This window comes from Salmo trutta, chromosome 26, assembly GCF_901001165.1.
Source record: "Salmo trutta chromosome 26, fSalTru1.1, whole genome shotgun sequence".
In the NCBI taxonomy this organism is placed as follows: Eukaryota; Metazoa; Chordata; class Actinopteri; order Salmoniformes; family Salmonidae; genus Salmo; species Salmo trutta.
The window spans coordinates 23623063-23644350 of record NC_042982.1 but is presented as its reverse complement, the minus strand read 5'-3'; the positions used below and the strand labels follow the sequence as shown (position 1 = coordinate 23644350).

General features: G+C 43.7%; 1 protein-coding gene across 3 annotated transcripts in view; it reads right to left on the bottom strand.

Annotated features, from left to right (window-relative positions):
* Positions 1-21288, bottom strand: part of cadm1b (cell adhesion molecule 1b) — a 160229-nt gene that overhangs the window by 44229 nt on the left and 94712 nt on the right. For 2 of the 3 annotated variants that reach the window (XM_029715340.1, XM_029715342.1), the window contains exons 2-4: positions 11157-11177; positions 5816-5962; positions 874-1026 (exon numbers count right to left, since the gene is read on the bottom strand). In XM_029715340.1, coding sequence (XP_029571200.1) covers positions 874-1026; positions 5816-5962; positions 11157-11177 — 321 coding nt within the window. The remainder of the gene's footprint in view (positions 1-873; positions 1027-5815; positions 5963-11156; positions 11178-21288) is intronic. The other variant, XM_029715341.1, reaches the window with a different exon arrangement.

Genomic DNA, 21288 nt, shown 5'->3' with positions numbered 1-21288 from the left:
AACGCTCGAGGGGGTGTGGTATATGGCCAATATACCACGGCTAAGGGCTGTTCTTAAGCACGACGCAACGCGGAGTGCCTGGACACAGCCCTTAGTCGTGGTATATTGGCCATATATCACAAACCCTAGAGGTGCCTTATTGCTATTATAAACTGGTTATATATATATATATAGCTCTCTCTCTCTCTTGCTTCACCTTAATTTTGGAAGAAATTAATTTGTTAAAAGCTGTTCAGCTATTGTCTTTCTCTCTCTGAATCAACTACTCACCACAATGCATGCACTGCAGTGCTATCTAGCTGTAGCTTATGCTTTCAGTACTAGATTAATTCTCTGATCCTTTGATTGGGAGGATAACATGTCAGTTCATGCTGCAAGAGCTCTGATAGGTTGTAGGACGTCCTCCAGAAGTTGTCATAATTACTGTGAAAGTCTATGGAAGGGGGTGAGAACTAAGAGCCTCCTAGGTTTTGTATTGAAGTCAATGTACCAGAGGAGGACATAAGCTAGCTGTCCTCCGGCTACACCATGGTGCTACCCTACAGAGTGCTGCTGAAGCTACTGTAGACCTTCATTACAAAACAATGTGTTTTTAATCAATTATTTGGTGACACGTGAATATATTTAGTATAGTTTTATCTAAAAAGGATAACTTTTTTAATGTTTCACATAAAATAATAATAAATGAAATTCACTGAGAAGGATGGTCCTCCCCTTCCTCCTTTGAGGAGCCTCCACTGATATGGCACCATGTAATGTGCATACATAATATTTTGCGTACATACATAGTCATTTGTGTGTGTACGTTACTTGTGTGTACATGCAGGCGTACATTCATGCATGTGAGTTTAGGCAAGTGTGTGTAAAACCTACCCAGCACAGTGATGTCTGCGTAGGCCTCCTGAGGAGGGTCTGTGTAGAGCTGGCACACATAGCGTCCCTCATCTGACAGTGACACGTTGGACAGAGACACCCGCAGCTCGTTGTCGGAGAAATTCACCAGCTGGAACCGGCTGTCCTTCAGGGCTGAGGAGATACAGACACCAGACAGACAGTCAGGATGGGAGATACACACGTATGTGTTTGTGTATGTGTGAGTGTGTGGTATGTGTGTGAAAGAGAGAGAAACAGAAAGAGAGAGAAATAGAGAGAAAGAAACAGAGCAAGAGAGAAAGAAACAGAGAGCGAGAGAGAGAGAGAACAAACAGAGAGAAGAGAGAGAAATACTGAAATAGTACAGTACAATTATTTGGTCTGTATTCATATAGCTAGTAGTTACGCTGAAAAAAGCCTCCTAAATGGTAAAAAGCCTCAGCATTACAACCCAGGTCCTAAAAAGAAAATGTAGCTTCAGAATGATTCATAAAAGTTGATTTATTAACAATATCATCTCTCCAGTCTACAGAGCACTCCCAGGGCAGGAAAATAGGAGAAGTGCTCATGAAGACTCTAACAAGATGGGAAGTCAAAATGGTCTGCTGTTGGTCACGAACGAACGAATCGACCTCACATATTCTGGAAAAGGAAAAGTACTGTAACATACATAATCAATTAAATCACGGTTCTGGGGTAGCAAGAACTAGAGGTCCATACTAAATAAAAAAGTAGCTGTTTTGAACTAAAATCTGTAGTTTGGACTGGTGTGCCATAGAAGAGTAGTGTTAGTCGAGTTAGCTTTGAGTGTGGCAACCTAGCTTAACATCCTATATCTGACATTTAGCTATATTTTCAGAGTATTTTCCATTTCAGTTTACCCCCCACTTGAACACTGTTTTACATAAATGCCCCCAGATGGTTCCTTGGAGAGTGTAATGTTTTGACCTACACATTCCTTATCAGGTCTTCTGTAAGCGCAGAGCTAAAGAACTCAATCTATTCAGCATATCTTTAAAACATGGGTGTGAGTGTTCGTTCCTGTCAGAGCTACATGTCAGACATTACATTGATCATTACAGAGGTGTTTGAGCATCTTCCTATACGAGACCTCATTCCCAATCCTGTCTCATAATTTGAGGACTCTTTGGAAGTCTCTCCTCAAAGGACAGCGATGAGCCTCGGCATAGCTTTGAGAGCCAAAGGCCCTGCTAGGAAGGAAAAACTGCTCATTCCTAGAACCAGTGAATTTAGTTGACATGAAGCAGCTTGTTTATTGACAAGTGATTACTCAAGTGTGTTGAGATTATAAAGAGGCTGTAGCCAACATCAGGGTTGCCCTGTAAAACAGAGGAAAAATACAATCATACAATCAATAAGTAATGTTGAATCATTACCCTCTAGATCAACTGAAGGTCTAATGTACTGTCTGTGACCTATAAAGGTTGAGGATGACACCAACATGAATTGATAGTTCGTCACAAAAAAGTATTTTGCTCCGTTAAGTGCCCTCTCGTTAATCACTTCCCCTTTAAAATCGACTAGTTAGTGGTTTGTTTCCTCAATCCCTAAGTATTGGCGCGCTGGACCAAGTATATAAAGCAGAAAAAACCTTGATATTGGGTCTCTTGCGTCAGGTTCAAGGACAGTGTGTTAGTGTTACTGTGTTAGTATTGCTGGAACTGGAACTTCCCAAGTGGTTGACTGTAAGTGGATTTGATAGCTCTGTTGAGCAATTCTATGGTATTTAAACCAAAAGAAGCAGAGAAGGAAAGCTAGTGTGTTTGCAATTTGTTGGGGGATGTGTAGCCCTACGGTAAATGTTCAGTATTATTTTCCTGGTAGAGTGTTTTGTGTAAGTGTCTGTATCTGTGTTGGTGTCTGTTGTTTTCCCTGTGTGACTGTGTGTCACGGTTGTTTTCCTCCTCATACACAAAGGAATGGCTCTGTAGAAAGAGGCCCTGGTGACAGATAACAATGCCACCAGTCAGAGGGGGGTCCCAACAGAACACAGCCTTCTGGGAGCCCAGCCCAGAATAGATCTGCTGCCCAGGGACTTACCAGGCTCCGTCTGCAGGGGTAAGGTTCAACCAGGCGCAGCAGTTAGACATTATCAGAGCTCTGACTCATTTCTGATACTAACTCCAGCCAATTTACAGATATCCGACTGATTCTGTAATAACACTTGACTATCGCACTTCAGCCATTTTCCTTACTGCCAGTGTGAGTTGGTTTTGAAATGTGATAAGTGAACTGTTCAAGAGGTTGTGTGGAATATGAGACTAAATAGAGAAAAGACCCGATAAAATGTGAGGCCAGTATGATGATGTTATAGGAGGAGCTCTTTAAAAAACTGATTTGGTAGACCACACACCCTTCTATTTGTGTTGCATTCAAGGCTGTCACGAGTGTCATTGTGTTATCTTTATTTGAATCTCTACTTAACACGGTAAAACACATAAATTACATTAGCAAGACAAACATGACCGAGATGTACACTCAGCCTTCCATAACTTCCTGCCATACAGTGAGAAATTATAACACCAATCTGGATCCTACTCAGCATTTTGGATTGTAATGAAATGTGAAAACAAGAAGAATGTTTCTCATATCACCTTGAAGGCTGGCTCCAATCCAAGACACAAACAAGCGAAACTTAAGCAAACTCAGGTTGAACCCAGAGGAAGCCATATGCTCATGCATAAACATTGTCCTAATCTTAGATTCTCTTTAGATTCCTAATCCAAGACATTATCTGGAAATTGCTTGAATAAAAAATAGTAATAAATCAACTCAATGGCCAATGGACCATTAAGTCAAGGACAGAAAGCATCCCATATACAGTTGAAGTCGGAAGTTTACATACACCTTAGCCAAATACATTTAAACTCAGTTTTTCACAATTCCTGACATTTAATTCTAGTAAAAAACTCCCTGTCTTAGGTCAGTTAGGATCACCACTTTATTTTAAGAATGTGAAATGTCAGAATAATAGTAGAGAGAATGATTTATTTCAGCTTTTATTTCGTTCATCACATTCCCAGTGGGTCAGAAGTTTACATACACTCAATTAGTATTTGGTAGCATTGCTTTTAAATTCTTTAACTTGGGTCAAACGTTTCAGGTAGCCGTCCACAAGCTTCCTACAATAAGTTGGGTGAATGTTGAGCTGGTGTAACTGAGTCAGGTTTGTAGGCCTCCTTGCTCGCACACGTTTTTTCAGTTCTGCCCACAAATTTTCCATACGATTGAGGTCAGGGCTTTGTGATGGCCACTCCAATACCTTGACTTTGTTGTCCTTAAGCCATTTTGCCACAACTTTGGAAGTATGCTTGGTGTCATTGTCCATTTGGAAGACCCATTTGCGACCAAGCTTTAACTTCCTGACTGATGTCTTGAGATGTTGCTTCAATATATCCACATTTTTCGTCCTCATGATGCCATCTATTTTGTGAAGTGCACCAGTCCCTCCTGCAGCAAAGCACCCCCACAACATGATGCTACCACCCCTGTGCTTCATGGTTGGAATGGTGTTCTTCGGCTTGCAAGCCTCCCCCTTTTTCCTCCAAACATAATGATGGTCATTATGGCCAAACAGTTCTATTTATCTTTTCATCAGACCAGAGGACATTTCTCCAAAAAGTACGATCTTTGTCCCCATGTGCAGTTGCAAACCGTAGTCTGGCTTTTTTATGGCGGTTTTGGAGCAGTGGCTTCTTCCTTGCTGAGCGGCCTTTCAGGTTATGTCGATATAGGACTCGTTTTACTGTGGATATAGATACTTTTGTACCTGTTTCCTCCAGCATCTTCACAAGGTCCTTTGCTGTTGTTCTGGGATTGATTTGCACTTTTCGCACCGAAGTACGTTCATCTCTAGGAGACAGAACGTGTCTCCTTCCTGAGCGGTATGACGGCTGCGTGGTCCCATGGTGTTTATACTTGCATACTATTGTTTGTACAGATGAGCGTGGTACCTTCAGGCGTTTGGAAATTGCTCCCAAGGATGAACCAGACTTGTGGAGGTCTATAATTTCTTTTCTGAGGTCTTGGCTGATTTCTTTTGATTTTCCCATGATGTCAAGCAAAGAGGCACTGAGGTTGGAGGTAGGCCTGGAAATACATCCACAGGTACACCTTCAATTGACTCAAATGATGTCAATTAGTCTATCAGAAGCTTCTAAAGCCATTACATCATTTTATTGAATTTTCCAAGCTGTTTAAAGGCACAGTCAACTTAGTGTATGTAAACTTCTGACCCACTGGAATTGTGATACAGTGAATTATAAGTTAAATAATCTGTCTGTAAACAATGTTGGAAAAATGACTTGTGTCATGCACAAAGTATATGTCCTAACCGACTTGCCAAAACTATAGTTTGTTAACAAGACATTTGTGGAGTGGTTGAAAAACAAGTGTATGTTAACTTCCGACTTCAACTGTATATCAGTATTATCATCTAGCCCTTGAAATATGATGCCATCACCAATAGCATCATATCTGATGAGTTGCCATAAACTGCCAAAACCTTAAAGAGTGATTCCTTTTACTAGAAGAGGCCCTGTATGGTACTTGAAATGAGACCCTGAGATATGGTTCATGAGTGAGATAGCCTGTATGTCCTCTGTTGAGAATGTGTCTAATGAGATAGTCCGTATAATGGTAGAGTGTCCAGTGAAGCAGCACCATAGAATTAGGACTTAGAACACTAGAATGCATTTGTGTTAATTAGCTAGCCAGACAGTTTTAGAGGAATGATTCCATTTTTCAAATTAAAGGAGACGTTTGCATCACCTATGCCTCTACTGCAATTCATTCCAAATAAACTGGTTTTGGGTTTCTCACTGACAAAGATGGCTACCATTTTCACCCCATTATGGAACTTTGAGGGTTTATGACATAACCCCTCTAGTAATTTAATAGGATCTCTATGAGAAGCACTTACGTCTGACGTCTCTGAAGTAGATGGTCTGTCTGTTGGGGTTGAGGAGCTGGATGACTGAGTCATCATTGTTCTTCACCCTGCAGCTGATGGTCGCCATCTCCCCCTCGATCACTGATACATTATCAGTCCCCAGGTTTTGACCTTCAACTGGACAGACAGATGGACAAGAGGAGGAGTGAAACCCATGAAAGGTCTAGAACTACTGCCATTCTGCTTTGATTTTGTAGTGTTTTTTTATTTATTATTGTCTAGTGTTGATTATTTTTGGATTGAGACACAAAAACACGTAACAGCATAGGTACCATAACAGACCACGACATTGAACACCATAATACTACATCACACCCACAGAGATGTGAACACAGCCTGACCGCTATAGACGTATGCTGGCTGTACTTGCAGTCACATTCCTAATCCTCCTAATACAATAGAAGGGCCCAGTGCACTGGTTGCTGTTATTGATCTCTCAGCTCAGAGTGGGTCCTGTGACTCTCTGCCAGATGGGTTGGAAGCACTACCTCTCACACACAGAGAACAATGGAGGGAGAGAGAGAAAGAGAGAGAGAGAGAGGCAGGGAGAGCGAGAGAGAGAGAGAGAGAGAGAGAGAGAGAGAGAGAGAGAGAGAGAGAGAGAGAGCGAGAGAGCAAGAGGCAGGGAGAGAGAGAGAGAGAGAGAGATGGAAAGAAAGGAGGCAGGGAAGGATGGAGAGAGCCAGATGAAGAGAGTTGAAGAGAGGGAAGGTGGAAGAGAGAGAAGGAAGCTGAGAGAGATAGTGAGAGAGAGAAAGAGAGAGAAAAGAGAAAGAGAGAAAGAGAGAGAGATAGTCAGACAGACAGACAGACAGACAGACAGACACAGACAGACAGACAGACAGACAGACAGACAGACAGACAGACAGACAGACAGACAGACAGACAGACAGACAGACAGACAGACAGACAGACAGACAGAGCTGAATTATAGCTCTCCATCTGAGTCTGTGAGCACAGGGCTTTAGTCTCCATCTCAGGAATCACAGCCTTGTCAGCCACTGAGTCAGCCACTGAGTCAGCCACTGAGTCAGCCACTGAGTCAGCCACTGAGTCAGCCACTGAGTCAGCCACTGAGTCAGCCACTGAGTCAGCCACTGACTGAGTATATCCACACCTGTGCCTGCCTACCTGGTCATTATTTTCACAGAACTCTGCCCTCATCATTAAAGCCTGAAACCAAGCATCCATTTGGTTTTGACAAAGAAAAAAGGTTTGTTTTCAGCCTTCCAGGTGAGGGAGGGGGTAAATCAAAAGTCACCTTGTGCTATATTTATCCGGCAGGAGCCAAAAGGCATAAAAAGATGAATGGGGAATGCTTTTAAACGCCTTGGATTAGCACCAGGAGAGAAACAAGACACCCAGCAATAGCCCGAAGAAACATCCATAGCACATTTGCATGCCTGAGTTGTCAGACACCTCCAAACCGGGCTGACATTTACAAAGTGGAAAAAAAGCACCTGCATTTTCAGATAGTGATAATGGGAATAGACAGCCAAACTAACAGGATTCAAATGAGCTGAGAGAATGCAGCGAGCAGCAAGAAATGAACCTCCTGTGGAGAAATTCACCTCAGACCTGTCTGTAGCAATGAACTTTCCATTTCATTCGACAACACAGACATTGGTTCGTCAAGTGATGACTGAAAATGGACATTGATATTGAGCAGAGTACAGTAAATTCTGTACTAAATAGGTAGTATCTTGAGGTATTTGAGTGTTATCTTATCGTAAGGAAAGACTTGTTTTAATTGAAGTGTGCTGTTTTTAAACTGTCTTAATTGAGTATCTGTGATGTTTGAGGAATCCATCTGTTTTATCATTAGAAAAGCCTCTGTTTTCAACTACCTCTGAAGTGTGAATGTATAGTGGACTACTAGAGCATAGCAAAATACTTGGTTGATAATTAACTCCTTATAACACAATCAAATTAATGTTTATTAAGTGTGCTCCAATGTTGGAATATGGAAGTGTGTAATTAATTTGAGTGTGTCTGACTGAAACACGAAAGGCAGCTCTGACATACTTATAGTAAGTAGGCCTACCCCAGCAGAGGAGCCCACAGTATGTTTTGAAGCCTGTTTTGATTTCAGTTTTGTTAAAGTAATATAGCTGGCAGTCAAAACAGCAACATGAAGGAGCCTCAAAGCTAGGTTATTCTGGAACAGGACTGCTAGAGAAAATATCCATAAGGTTTCAGCAGCCCTTAGCAGGGTTGGGTCCTCTCCAATATCCCTGGCTCATCTCCAATTCAAAACACACATAAATAACGGTGCTGTGATTAGTAATCCCATCAAAGGGAAAACAGGCCACTTTGCGGAACATGGAGGGGTTTTTGCAATTCTAGTAAACATTTTCAATTGCCTCAGCATCCTGGTCATGATTGGGTACAAATGAGGAGAGGCAGTCATTAATTCCTGGTGGCGGGAGAGAGAGAGAGAGGTGGGCTGAGACAAGGCAGGTCGCAGATGACTGGTTGATAAATTCACACTCCTTCCAGCAGCTGTCTTGGAGTGCGAAGCTCCAGTATTGCCACACATGGCCGCCCTCCTGTTCCTCTATCAGAACACACTGAATGACACAGTCAAAGATAATTAATTACAGGGCCTTCAAAGGTCTGTGAACTCAACGCTGGGATGTTACATCAGCGGTCTGACATGGGCCCCATCAACAAGCAGCTCATAACGCAAGACACTGAGAAGAAACCCTGATGCTAACTTTTAGAAGTTGGGAGAAATTAAGTTCCTCTCTTCATTCCTTCCCAGATGTTAAGAAAAGGCACCTTTTGATTCAAATTCCTTTTTTCTTTGAACTTCTCTCTCTCTCTCTCTTTGAATTTTTTCATCAAAAGACATGAAAGGGGCAGTGGAAAGCAGGATAGTGCCAGGCCCCTGATTCCTCTCCACTGAGTCACCGATGTCTGGAGCGGCCCTGTCCTTTTCATAGAGGAACCAGCTATCCAGCCGGAGTTACTTATCTGACAGGCCGGTCGGACCAAGCTATCTTTCCAGGCAGAGATAGCTACCTAGAACTACCTAGATATCTGGCCGGCTGGACCTAGCTATCTGGCCGATCAGCCGACCAGACCTATCTGGCCGAACCTACACTATATATACAAAAGTATGTGGACACCCCTTCAAATGAGTGGATTTGGCTATTTCAGCCACCTCCGTTGCTAACAGGTTTATAAAATCGAGCACACAGCCATGCAATCTTCATAGACACACATTGGCAGTATAATGGACTTACTGAAAAGCTCATTGACTTTCAACGTGGCACCGTCATAGGATGCCACCTTTCCAACAAGACAGTTCGCTAAATTTCTGCCCCGCTAGAGCTGCCCCGGTCAACTGTAAGTGCTGTTATTGTGAAGTGGAAACGTCTAGGAGCAACAATGACTCAGCCGCGAAGTGACAGACCACACAAACTCACAGAATGGGACAACCGAGTGCTGAAGCGCGTAGAGCGTAAAAATCTTCTGCCCTCATTTGCAACACTACCGAGTTCCAAACTGTCTTTGGCAGCAACGTCAGCACAATAACGGTTCGTCAGGAGATTCTTGAAATGGGCTTCCATGACCGACCAGCTGCACACAAGCCTAAGATCACCATGCGCAATGCCAAACGTTGGCTGGAGTGGTGTAAAGCTCGCCGCCATTGGACTCTGGTGCAGGGGAAACGCGTTCTCTGGAGTGATGAATCACACTTCACCATCTGGCAGTCTGACAGACTAATCTGTGTTTGGGGGATGCTAGGAGAACGCTATCTGCCACAATGCAGAGTGCCAACTGTAAAGTTTGGTGGAGGAGGAATAATGGTCTGGGGCTGTTTTTCATGGTTCGGGCTAGGCCCCTTAGTTCCAGTGAAGGGAAATCTTAATGCTACAGCATACAATGACATTCCAGATGTTTCTGTGCTTCCAACTTTGTGGCAACAGTTTGGGGGAAGACTCTTTCCTGTTTCAGCATGACAATGTCCCTGTGCACAAAGCAAGGTCCATAAAGAAATGGTGTGTCGAGATCGGTGTGGAAGAACTTGACTGGCCTGCACAGGGCCCTGACCTCAACCCCATCGAACACCTTTGGGATAAATTGTAACGCTGACTGTGAGCCAGGTCTAATCTCCCAGCATCAGTGCCCGACCTCACTAATGCTCTTGTGGCTGAATGGAAGTAAGACCCCGCAGCAATGTTCCAACATCTAGTGGAAAGCCTTCCCAGAAGAGTGGAGGCTTTTTAGCAGCAACGGTGGGACCAATTCCATAAATTCCCATGATTTAGGAATGAGATGTACAACGAGCAAGTGTCCACATACTTTTGGTAATGTAGTGTATCTGGCCGGTCGGACCTAGCTATCTAGCCGACCAGCCGACTGGATCTATCTTACCGCGTTAAGAATGACTGAAAATGGCTCTCTTTCTCACGCTCCTATTCTCTGCCCCTTGAGATACATACATCTCCAGCTCAGTCATTAAGCCCTGCTCTCTAAGAAGGGAAGCTCTTTCAAGGACATCTGTGAGTAAAAAGCCATAATATCATTGGGCATTATTAGACCTTCACTGTTTCAAGGCTTCTCTGCATCGTAGCAGGATTTCTAACGTTTTAGGCCTTCTAATGTAATCTCTTTTATCTCTGAAAACAATCTCTCACTCAAGTTTCATCATGTTTCTGATGTGATGTCAGATGTCTGATGCTGCTTTGACAAGGCTTTGTCTGAATAGAGATGTACAGAGAAAAGCATCTCTCCTGTACTCTATTATCTTATGCAGATTGTGCCATGTTCACTGCAGATCAATGTTGGGGACTGCTCAATCTCACGTTCCACTGTACTGGCAGGTTAGAGGCTCTTTGTGCTTGATGTGTCTTCCTAAGTGTGATAGAGAGACAAGGGGAGCTTCTAGCCTATAGTAGTGTTAGACATGGGCTTTCACAATACAGAATGTTCACCTTCGGTTTAGTGTAGGCTACCATAGTCACTTTGTACATACTAGTCATGTGTCAACCAGTAGAAAACTAGATATAGACAACAATATAACACACATATGGTAAACATAATGACAGTAGCCAATAACAACAGGGAATGTAGAATGTACTCTGCCACCATCTGACATAGTCTTATTTGAAATGGTCTCTATTCACACGATGGTAGCTGTGCTATACAAATACAATCAAATTGGCAGTAGATTGACATATGATTGTAGACATTGCACAGCACATGAACACACAACTCGATGCTTTACACAAATCAATAAAGAGCAGGGTGAGCAAATGCATCAGACATCGTCAGACGAACATTAGAGGAAAATCAAAAGTACCTGACAAGGTCTCAGCAGCTCCTGTTGCAGCAGTAGAGAAGGAAAGAAGGAAGACAGACACATTGTAAGCAGAGGCCCATATTCATGATACGATGGACACATTGTAAGCAGAAGCCCATATTCATGATAAGATGGACACATTGTAAGCAGAGGCTCATATTCATGATAAGATGGACACATTGTAAGCAGAGGCTCATATTCATGATAAGATGGACACATTGTAAGCAGAGGCTCATATTCACGATAAGATGGACACATTGTAAGCAGAGGCCCATATTCATGATACGATGGACACATTGTAAGCAGAGGCTCATATTCATGATAAGATGGACACATTGTAAGCAGAGGCTCATATTCATGATAAGATGGACACATTGTAAGCAGAGGCTCATATTCATGATAAGATGGACACATTGTAAGCAGAGGCTCATATTCATGATAAGATGGACACATTGTAAGCAGAGGCCCATATTCATGATACGATGGACACATTGTAAGCAGAGGCTCATATTCATGATAAGATGGACACATTGTAAGCAGAGGCTCATATTCATGATAAGATGGACACATTGTAAGCAGAGGCTCATATTCACGATAAGATGGACACATTGTAAGCAGAGGCTCATATTCACGATAAGATGGACACATTGTAAGCAGAGGCTCATATTCACGATAAGATGGACACATTGTAAGCAGAGGCCCATATTCACGATACGATGGACACATTGTAAGCAGAGGCTCATATTCATGATAAGATGGACATATTGTAAGCAGAGGCCCATATTCATGATACGATGGACACATTGTAAGCAGAGGCTCATATTCATGATAAGATGGACACATTGTAAGCAGAGGCTCATATTCATGATAAGATGGACACATTGTAAGCAGAGGCTCATATTCATGATAAGATGGACACATTGTAAGCAGAGGCTCATATTCATGATAAGATGGACACATTGTAAGCAGAGGCTCATATTCATGATAAGATGGACACATTGTAAGCAGAGGCTCATATTCATGATAAGACAGACACATTGTAAGCAGAGGCCCATATTCATGATAAGACAGACACATTGTAAGCAGAGGCTCATATTCATGATAAGACAGACACATTGTAAGCAGAGGCTCATATTCATGATAAGACGGACACATTGTAAGCAGAGGCTCATATTCATGATAAGACAGACACATTGTAAGCAGAGGCTCATATTCATGATAAGACGGACACATTGTAAGCAGAGGCTCATATTCATGATAAGACAGACACATTGTAAGCAGAGGCTCATATTCATGATAAGAGGGACACATTGTAAGAAGAGGCTCATATTCACGATAAGACAGACACATTGTAAGCAGAGGCTCATATTCATGATAAGATGGACACATTGTAAGCAGAGGCTCATATTCACGATAAGACGGACACATTGTAAGCAGAGGCTCATATTCATGATAAGACAGACATATTGTAAGCAGAGGCTCATATTCACGATAAGATGGACACATTGTAAGAAGAGGCTCATATTCACGATAAGACAGACACATTGTAAGCAGAGGCTCATATTCATGATAAGATGGACACATTGTAAGCAGAGGCTCATATTCACGATAAGATGGACACATTGTAAGCAGAGGCTCATATTCATGATAAGATGGACACATTGTAAGCAGAGGCTCATATTCATGATAAGACAGACACATTGTAAGCAGAGGCTCATATTCATGATAAGATGGACACATTGTAAGCAGAGGCTCATATTCATGATAAGACAGACACATTGTAAGCAGAGGCTCATATTCATGATAAGACGGACACATTGTAAGCAGAGGCCCATATTCATTTATAATTCACACAGAAGGTAACTCTGTCAAAACCCACCTCATTTTGGATGAGTCATAATCCATTGGTTTTAGCGCTTCCACTCTTATATTTTAGAGGCTGGCATAAATCCCAAAATTGTGTCGTCCGAAAATTCTAATACCGAAGATTCCAATATACTTTCCTGAAAGTGATTGAGTATTTGAGTGTGTAGCTTTACAACCCCGTATCTTTTATAACCACTGTAAAGTTTCAGTCAATTTGGGGGCTATTAATATGGAGCAGCTCGGGGGTAGATAGTTAGCTATCTGTGGACTTTGTTTTTCCCAGCCTCTCTCTGTTTGAGATTCCTGCCAGCCCAGGGCTGGAGCAGCCTTTGCCTAGTAAAGGTCCCCTGAGAGCCCTGGGGCACACCAGAATTTGCCCGCTTGGAACAGTGGCCAGTCGCCCGAGACTGGCATCTCACACCAGCTGGTCATGGGAGACTGGCATTTTCCCTACGGCACCACCCTGGGCATCCTGGACTCACAGCACCGCTCTAAGTGGTAAGCCTATTACGCAGGCTAACATCTAATTGGACCACCTCGTAAAGAGCAAGCAAGCACACACTAGTGTTCTTCTTGCCTGAGTTATCATCTTTGACCTAACCTGAATGGAAGGCATGTCCTTGTTATGCTTTCTCAGCCTTGTATGAATCCTCACAGGAGACAAATCACAAACCAGCACATAATAATAATAATATAGGTACATCTCAGATTATAAATCATATAGAAAGTCTGTATTTCTGTTATAGTATGAGGAGTGAGGATGTAATATATACTGCTCCAAAAAATAAAGGGAACACTTAAACAACACATCCTAGATCTGAATGAAAGAAATAATCTTATTAAATACTTTTTTCTTTACATAGTTGAATGTGCTGACAACAAAATCACACAAAAATAATCAATGGAAATCCAATTTATCAACCCATGGAGGTCTGGATTTGGAGTCACACTCAAAATTAAAGTGGAAAACCACACTACAGGCTGATCCAACTTTGATGTAATGTCCTTAAAACAAGTCAAAATGAGGCTCAGTAGTGTGTGTGGCCTCCACGTGCCTGTATGACCTCCCTACAACGCCTGGGCATGCTCCTGATGAGGTGGCGGATGGTCTCCTGAGGGATCTCCTCCCAGACCTGGACTAAAGCATCCGCCAACTCCTGGACAGTCTGTGGTGCAACGTGGCATTGGTGGATGGAGCGAGACATGATGTCCCAGATGTGCTCAATTGGATTCAGGTCTGGGGAACGGGCGGGCCAGTCCATAGCATCAATGCCTTCCTCTTGCAGGAACTGCTAACACACTCCAGCCACATGAGGTCTAGCATTGACTTGCATTAGGAGGAACCCAGGGCCAACCGCACCAGCATATGGTCTCACAAGGGGTCTGAGGATCTCATCTCGGTACCTAATGGCAGTCAGGCTACCTCTGGCGAGCACATGGAGGGCTGTGCGGTCCCCCAAAGAAATGCCACCCCACACCATGACTGACCCACCGCCAAACCGGTCATGCTGGAAGATGTTGTAGGCAGCAGAACGTTCTCCACGGCGTTTCCAGACTCTGTCACGTCTGTCACGTGCTCAGTGTGAACCTGCTTTCATTTGTGAAGAGCACAGGGCGCCAGTGGCGATTTTGCCAATCTTGGTGTTCTCTGGCAAATGCCAAACGTCCTGCACGGTGTTGGGCTGTAAGCACAACCCCCACCTGTGGATGTCAGGCCCTCATACCACCCTCATGGAGTCTGTTTCTGACCGTTTGAGCAGACACATGCACATTTGTGGCCTGCTGGAGGTCATTTTGCAGGGCTCTGGCAGTGCTTCTCCTGCTCCTCCTTGCACAAAGGTGGAGGTAGCGGTCCTGCTGCTGGGTTGTTGCCCTCCTACGGCCTCCTCCACGTCCCCTGATGTACTGGCCTGTCTCCTGGTAGCGCCTCCATGCTCTGGACACTACGCTGACAGACACAGCAAACCTTCTTGCCACAGCTCGCATTGATGTGCCATCCTGGATGAGCTGCACTACCTGAGCCACCTGTGTGGGTTGTAGACTCCGTCTCATGCTACCACTAGAGTGAAAGCACCGCCAGCATTCAAAAGTGACCAAAACATCAGCTAGGAAGCATAGGAACTGAGAAGTGGTCTGTGGTCCCCACCTGCAGAACCACTCCTTTATTGGGGGTGTCTTGCTAATTGCCTATGATTTCCACCTGTTGTTTATTCCATTTGCACAACAGCATGGGACATTTATTGTCAATCAGTGTTGCTTCCTAAGTGGACAGTTTGATTTCACAGAAGTGTGATTGACTTGGACTTACATTGTGTTGTTTAAGTGTTCCCTTTATTTTTTTGAGCAGTGTATATACATTTTCTCAGCCTAGTTCAAAACTGTATTAATAGGGCAAAGTGTACAGCCACAGATAGGACTATTATAAATAGGCGCTGGTCTTGTCTCTTGTCCCCAGCGCCCCCTGCTACCCCCCTACCCTCCCCTGTATTCCCCTGTACCTGGAGCACATTAGGCAGGAGTTATGAGGTGCCAGCCAGGCTGTGATTGGATGTCATGGCTGTCTCTCTGTTTAGACAGCATTGATAGACAGATTTCAGGGGAAATGCGCGTGATGCTATTCCCTGCAAGTGGCAGCCTCCACCGCAATCTGTCAATCATAGAGGATGAGGCCAGACAGGCCCACTGTCCTCCAAATAAAGCCTGTCCTTGTCTGGGTCTGCTGTCCTACTCTCCTAACCCATATTCCTTTGACTTCTGTATTTTATTGTACTTCGACAGAATCTGCAAATGTCTGATATGCCAGTGTATGAATAAGAATGACAGTCAACGAGTGTTCTTTGTAGTGTATTACCTGACAGATAGTAGAATCTACAAACTATCTGATCATTAGATAATATGTTCATGCTTTTAGACAGTGTTCAGCGGACTGTCATGTGGGTGAATCCACAAAGCTGCAGTACACTCTGTGAGCCAGACTGATATCTCTGCAGACGGTTTCTCTCCGTGAGTGTGGAGGAGAGCAACCTCTCTTTCCAGGCTGCTGACTAATAGCAGTTGGGGAAAGGTAACATACTGGTATGGTGTCATTAAATGTATGGGCCTCCTTTGAGGAAACATTTTTCCTTCTTATTTCCGGCCATGATCAGCAGCTTATCGCATGTTATCCGTGTGTGTGTTCACACCGCATGTGTGGCGACAGCAGGAGGAGGATGCTGGGGTGCTGTGCGGCCCAGGCAGTCTCCTTTCCTCTAGCGTGTGTGTGTGTGTGTGTGCGTGAGTGAGTGTGTGTCCTACTGTGCTTTCATTTAATTAAAAGGTTGGGTGGAGGGATGCAGACCTTTTTCTTAAAAGAAATTTGATGGAAAAGCCTGTACCTGCTGAGTAGACCCAAGGAACACAGATTGGCTGCTGCGGTCATCATTTTCCAAACAGCAAGCCATCAGATGGTTTAAGACCTTTTCTCAGAAGTCAGAACACTGTCCAGATACCTTCTGTGACCTCTAGGATTGGTGTCCTAGCCAGTGTCTAACCACAACAACTGCTCACACGCTCCTGTGTTTACTTCTAGGTGTGGACGTTCTACAAATAAACAGCTAGAAACAATTGAAATACTGTACATTAAATCTGGGATTTTAAAGTCATTACTGTAGTAATCACTCACACTCCTGCTGAGTTCATTTCATCTTTTTCTCAGCCTCAAGTCAAATGCCATAATATACACTGAGTGTACAAAACATTATAGACACCTGCTCTTTCCATGACACAGACTGACCAGGTGAATCCAAGTGAAAGCTATGATCCCTAATTGATGTCACTTGTTAAATCCACTTCATTCAGTGTAGATGAAGGGGAGGAGACAGGTAAAAAATATTTTTTAAGCCTTGAGACAATTGAGACATGGATTGTGTATGAGTGCCATTCAGAGGGTGAATGGGCAAGACAAAATATTTAGGTGCTTTTGAACAGGTTATGGCAGCAGGTGCCAGGCGCACCGATTTGTGTCAAGAACTGCAACGCTGCAGTTTCCCCGTGTGTATCAAGAATGGTCCACCATCCAAAGGACATACTGCCAACTTGATACAACTGGAGTCAACATGGGCCAGCATCCCTGTGGAACGCTTTTGACACCTTATAGAGTCCATGCCCTGATGAATTGAGGCTGTTCTGAGGGCAAAAGGGGGGTGCAACTCAATATGAGGAAGGTGTTCTTAATGTTTTGTACACTCAGTGTAGTCCACTGTGCAAACACTGGACAAAATGTGACACCCCAGCTATCTGTATAGTTGCCTGCAGCAGAGTGCTTTAGAGGGAGGTGTCAAGAGTAGCTACAGCTCAACAGAGAGAGCTGCTCTGTACTCCCACCGTTTTGTCAGATATGGCTTAATGCAGGTATCTGGTTGCCTGTGGAAAATCTGTGAAAACACTTACCTATAGCACCACAGGGAAAGCTCAGGCTAATTCCTCTCCATGGCAGACAGTAACATGTTAATCAAGTGGGCTTACCAGGAACACATCTACAGGCTGTTCCATCATACTGTAGTCAAAGGGGATTATGTATGTATCCCCACATAAACAGTTTCCCGATGGCCAGAGGAGGTTTAACTGCACCTTATTCATGGAACATACAAAAAGACACTGGAGCTCAGCCGTGACAACCTCTCACTGGATATGCCTGATTTCATGCTCTGAATATTAATATGGGCCTTCAGCAAACCCCTGAGCACAAGCGCATAAGCACACACACACACACACACGTATGCATGCACACACACACTCACACACATGTATGCACGCACGCACGTACACACACACACACACGTGCACATGCCAGCAGATGTGCGCGCACACACACACACACGCACACACACACACACACACACACACACACACACACACACACACACACACACACACACACACACACACACACACACACACACACACACACAGTTGAAGCCAGGCACATTAGAGATAACTAACTAACAATTCACATATAACTAACGAACAATTCAGAGGGATTGAACAGTACTCTCCCATGGTGAGTTCACAGTGTGAGTTTCTGGTATTCAAGGGCTAGTTGGTAAGGAGGGTGAAGTATGTGAGGATCTGAATATGGTATCATGTTTGTCTGAAAGCAATACATGTTAATAAGCTCTTCAATCAGAACTTCAAGTCCTCTCTGTAACACAAAAGTAATGTCTTCATTCTACGAGCAGAAATAACAGAAAATATAGAAGCTGAAAGAGAACTCTGCCATTGCCTGTCTCAGGTTGTGGTTGTGTTAGAGATACACGCCTCTGACTGGATGCCTAACAGCCCCGCCAACTGCCATCTCTCACTCTAAAACATGTTACATATACAAAGCTTTCTCTGCAAGTTGTACAGGCCTGTACTGTATATCTGTACAGAATACTGGGCTCCTTTATTAATAATAAAACATGAACGAAGAAACCAACAAAGCAACAAACTATCGCTATGCCACCATGACACTTCAAAGTCACTCTGGTGTTTGACACAGCAAAATATAAATGACCACAGAACACCATTTTCCCCCCAAGAAAACAATCAAACAAGAAGAAGGACCCGAAGACCTTATCCAACTACAGTGACACCTCACAGTCATCCAAAATAGATTTAAAGGGGTTCAAAGATCTTGAAAAAACAACCAATATCAGTATAAGCATAATTCTGCATTGTGTTATGCTAGCACGAATGGTTGGCACGAATGGTTGGCACGAATGGTTGGGTAAGCACTGACTTCAAGGCTGCCGTTACAATACGCAATGTATGCATCCACACACCACATGGCTTTATAGAGAAACAGATCATAGTGAATGCTTAACCCCCCGGCTGTGAGACACACCACATCTTATTCACCATGTCTGTTCAGCTAAAGCCCTGTCTTCCATCTTGCTCCAGAGGGAGTGATCACACAGAGCCCTGCTTCTTTTCAACCCGGTCTCAGGTGGAGGCGAGGCAGCAGCAGGAGCGTTAGTGTTAATGCCGCTGGAGAGCACACAAAGCTCTGACTCAATGCTCGTCTCTGATTGCATTGTACTCACATGCAGCTTTTTTTAAATCAAAGCTTAGAAAGAGTCTTATACGGGTGTAATCACTGCCTCTTTTCTATCTTTTCTTTTTTCTTAAATGATTAACCCATCCACCCCCCCTTCTGGGAGGACACATATATTTTTTTGTTTTTACATCTTTTCTGCTACATATACATACATTTTACATACACATTTGACATACATGGTACTTTTATATACAGCAATCACATACAGTAACAATAATACATTACCGAACATCAGCTCTTTAATCACACCCCTCAGTCACTCTCAGCCCATCCCACCTATCACCATACAACACCCTCATTTGGTTTCCATGTGCCATATATTTTTAAATTGTGCTGTGATGTTTTACATACATTTTAGTTATGGGGACATTGTTATGGTGCCATGTAAGGGGCATACAAGCGCTGTGCTGATGCTTGACGGGACAGATTGGGATGTGTGTGTATGTGTATGTGTATGTGTGTGTGTGTGTGTGCTTGCGTGCATGTGTCTGTGTGTGTATGCATGTGTGTATATGTACATGCACGTGTGCATATGCTTGTGTGGGTTCATGTGTGTACATGCATGTGTTTGTGATTGTATGTCGGGGGGTAATTAGGACATCAGTAGAAGCCTCTGACAGGCCTGTCATCTCCACAGCCTGTCCAGCAAGGAGAAAGGGGTCAGAGGGGGTAAGAGGGGCTGGAGAGGGGTAAGGAGGCAGCTGCTGCACCACCCCTCACTGTCTGGAATCTCTCACAGAATATTAAACCACTGGGACCTCAGGCAAGACACTCCCTCGCCTCAATTATGGAAAACACAAAGCCATCTCACAGGGTATCACTATTTGATAACTCAACAAATGTGCATTGTGAGGGAGTATGACTATGAGCCGTGAGATTTGAGTTTTGAGATAACGTGACAAAATGTGTTATCTAACTGTTATCTAAAAATTCCTTCATTATGACATAATGACAAATCCAGTTAGCTGTTGTGAGCTTAACCATGGAGCATGCTATAAAATTGAGGGTCTGTATTACAAAGAGACAGATACAGTACATTAAATACAATCTCTATATGTGGGCATTTCTGGTGACCTTGGTTATGGCATATCATTAATTCTATATATGGATGATTATTTATCCCCACAATAACATGTCTGCTGCTCCCCCCCCCCCTCTCTCTCCCTCTCCCTCTCTCTCTGTGTTGCACCTGTGCCCATTCTGTCTGTGCCTGGCCCCGGTGCTCATACTCTCATAATCACATCCATCAGCCCACAGCTCTAACTGCATCCAGGACCGCTAAATACATCCATTTGTTTGCAGGTGTCATTTATTTTGTGTGCCTCAATCAGACACCTGTCACACACACCTGCTGTCTGTGTGTGTGGAGCTAAAGAAAATAAAAAAGAGGAGAGAAGGCCTTTGTTTCTTCTGCGAGTTTATAATGAGCACACTGTTTCCAATCTTCTTCCTCCATTTTTCAATTTCCTATGCCTTTTTCACAGTCAAATCACAGCTATCAATCAGGTGTGTGTGTGTGTGTGTGTGTGTGTGTGTGTGTGTGTGTGTGTGTGTGTGTGTGTGTGTGTGTGTGTGTGTGTGTGTGTGTGTGGGGGGGGGGGGGTGTGTGTGTGATGAAGGAGGTAAACTGAGGCCGTGTACCTTGATGGAACCATCTCCAACCCCAGCTCCATTAGTCAGAGATTGGAGGGAAATATGTGTGTGTGTGGTGGTGTGAAAATGTATACCATTATAAATGGCTGCCAATGCAAGGCTGTCTCCCTGCCCGGCTCCAAATGATTCACAATGTACACCGTTGAATTTGCCCTAAATGGATCTATTCTGCACACTGTTCTTTTACAGTGGTACCGACAGGAAAAGCCACATATTTGTTTAACCATTTATTAGAAAAGATTACAATACATGCAATACGATACTCTTGGCGTCAGGCTCTGCTCCCTTGGGATAGCTCACTGCCAGAGCATGCATAATGATAAGATAACTATAGTAACAGACAGTGAGCAAGGTATGTTATACCAATCCCCCTGACCGAAGCAAAATCACAGTCCAAACAGGTGGAGGCTGGGGTGGGTGGTGGGGAAGCAGAAAACAGACATACATGGCAAGTAACGCATGTTACAGCAATAACATGTCACCAAGAACACCAGCACATAGTGTGCATGTGGCAGCCATCAGGGAATGAAGGTGCAA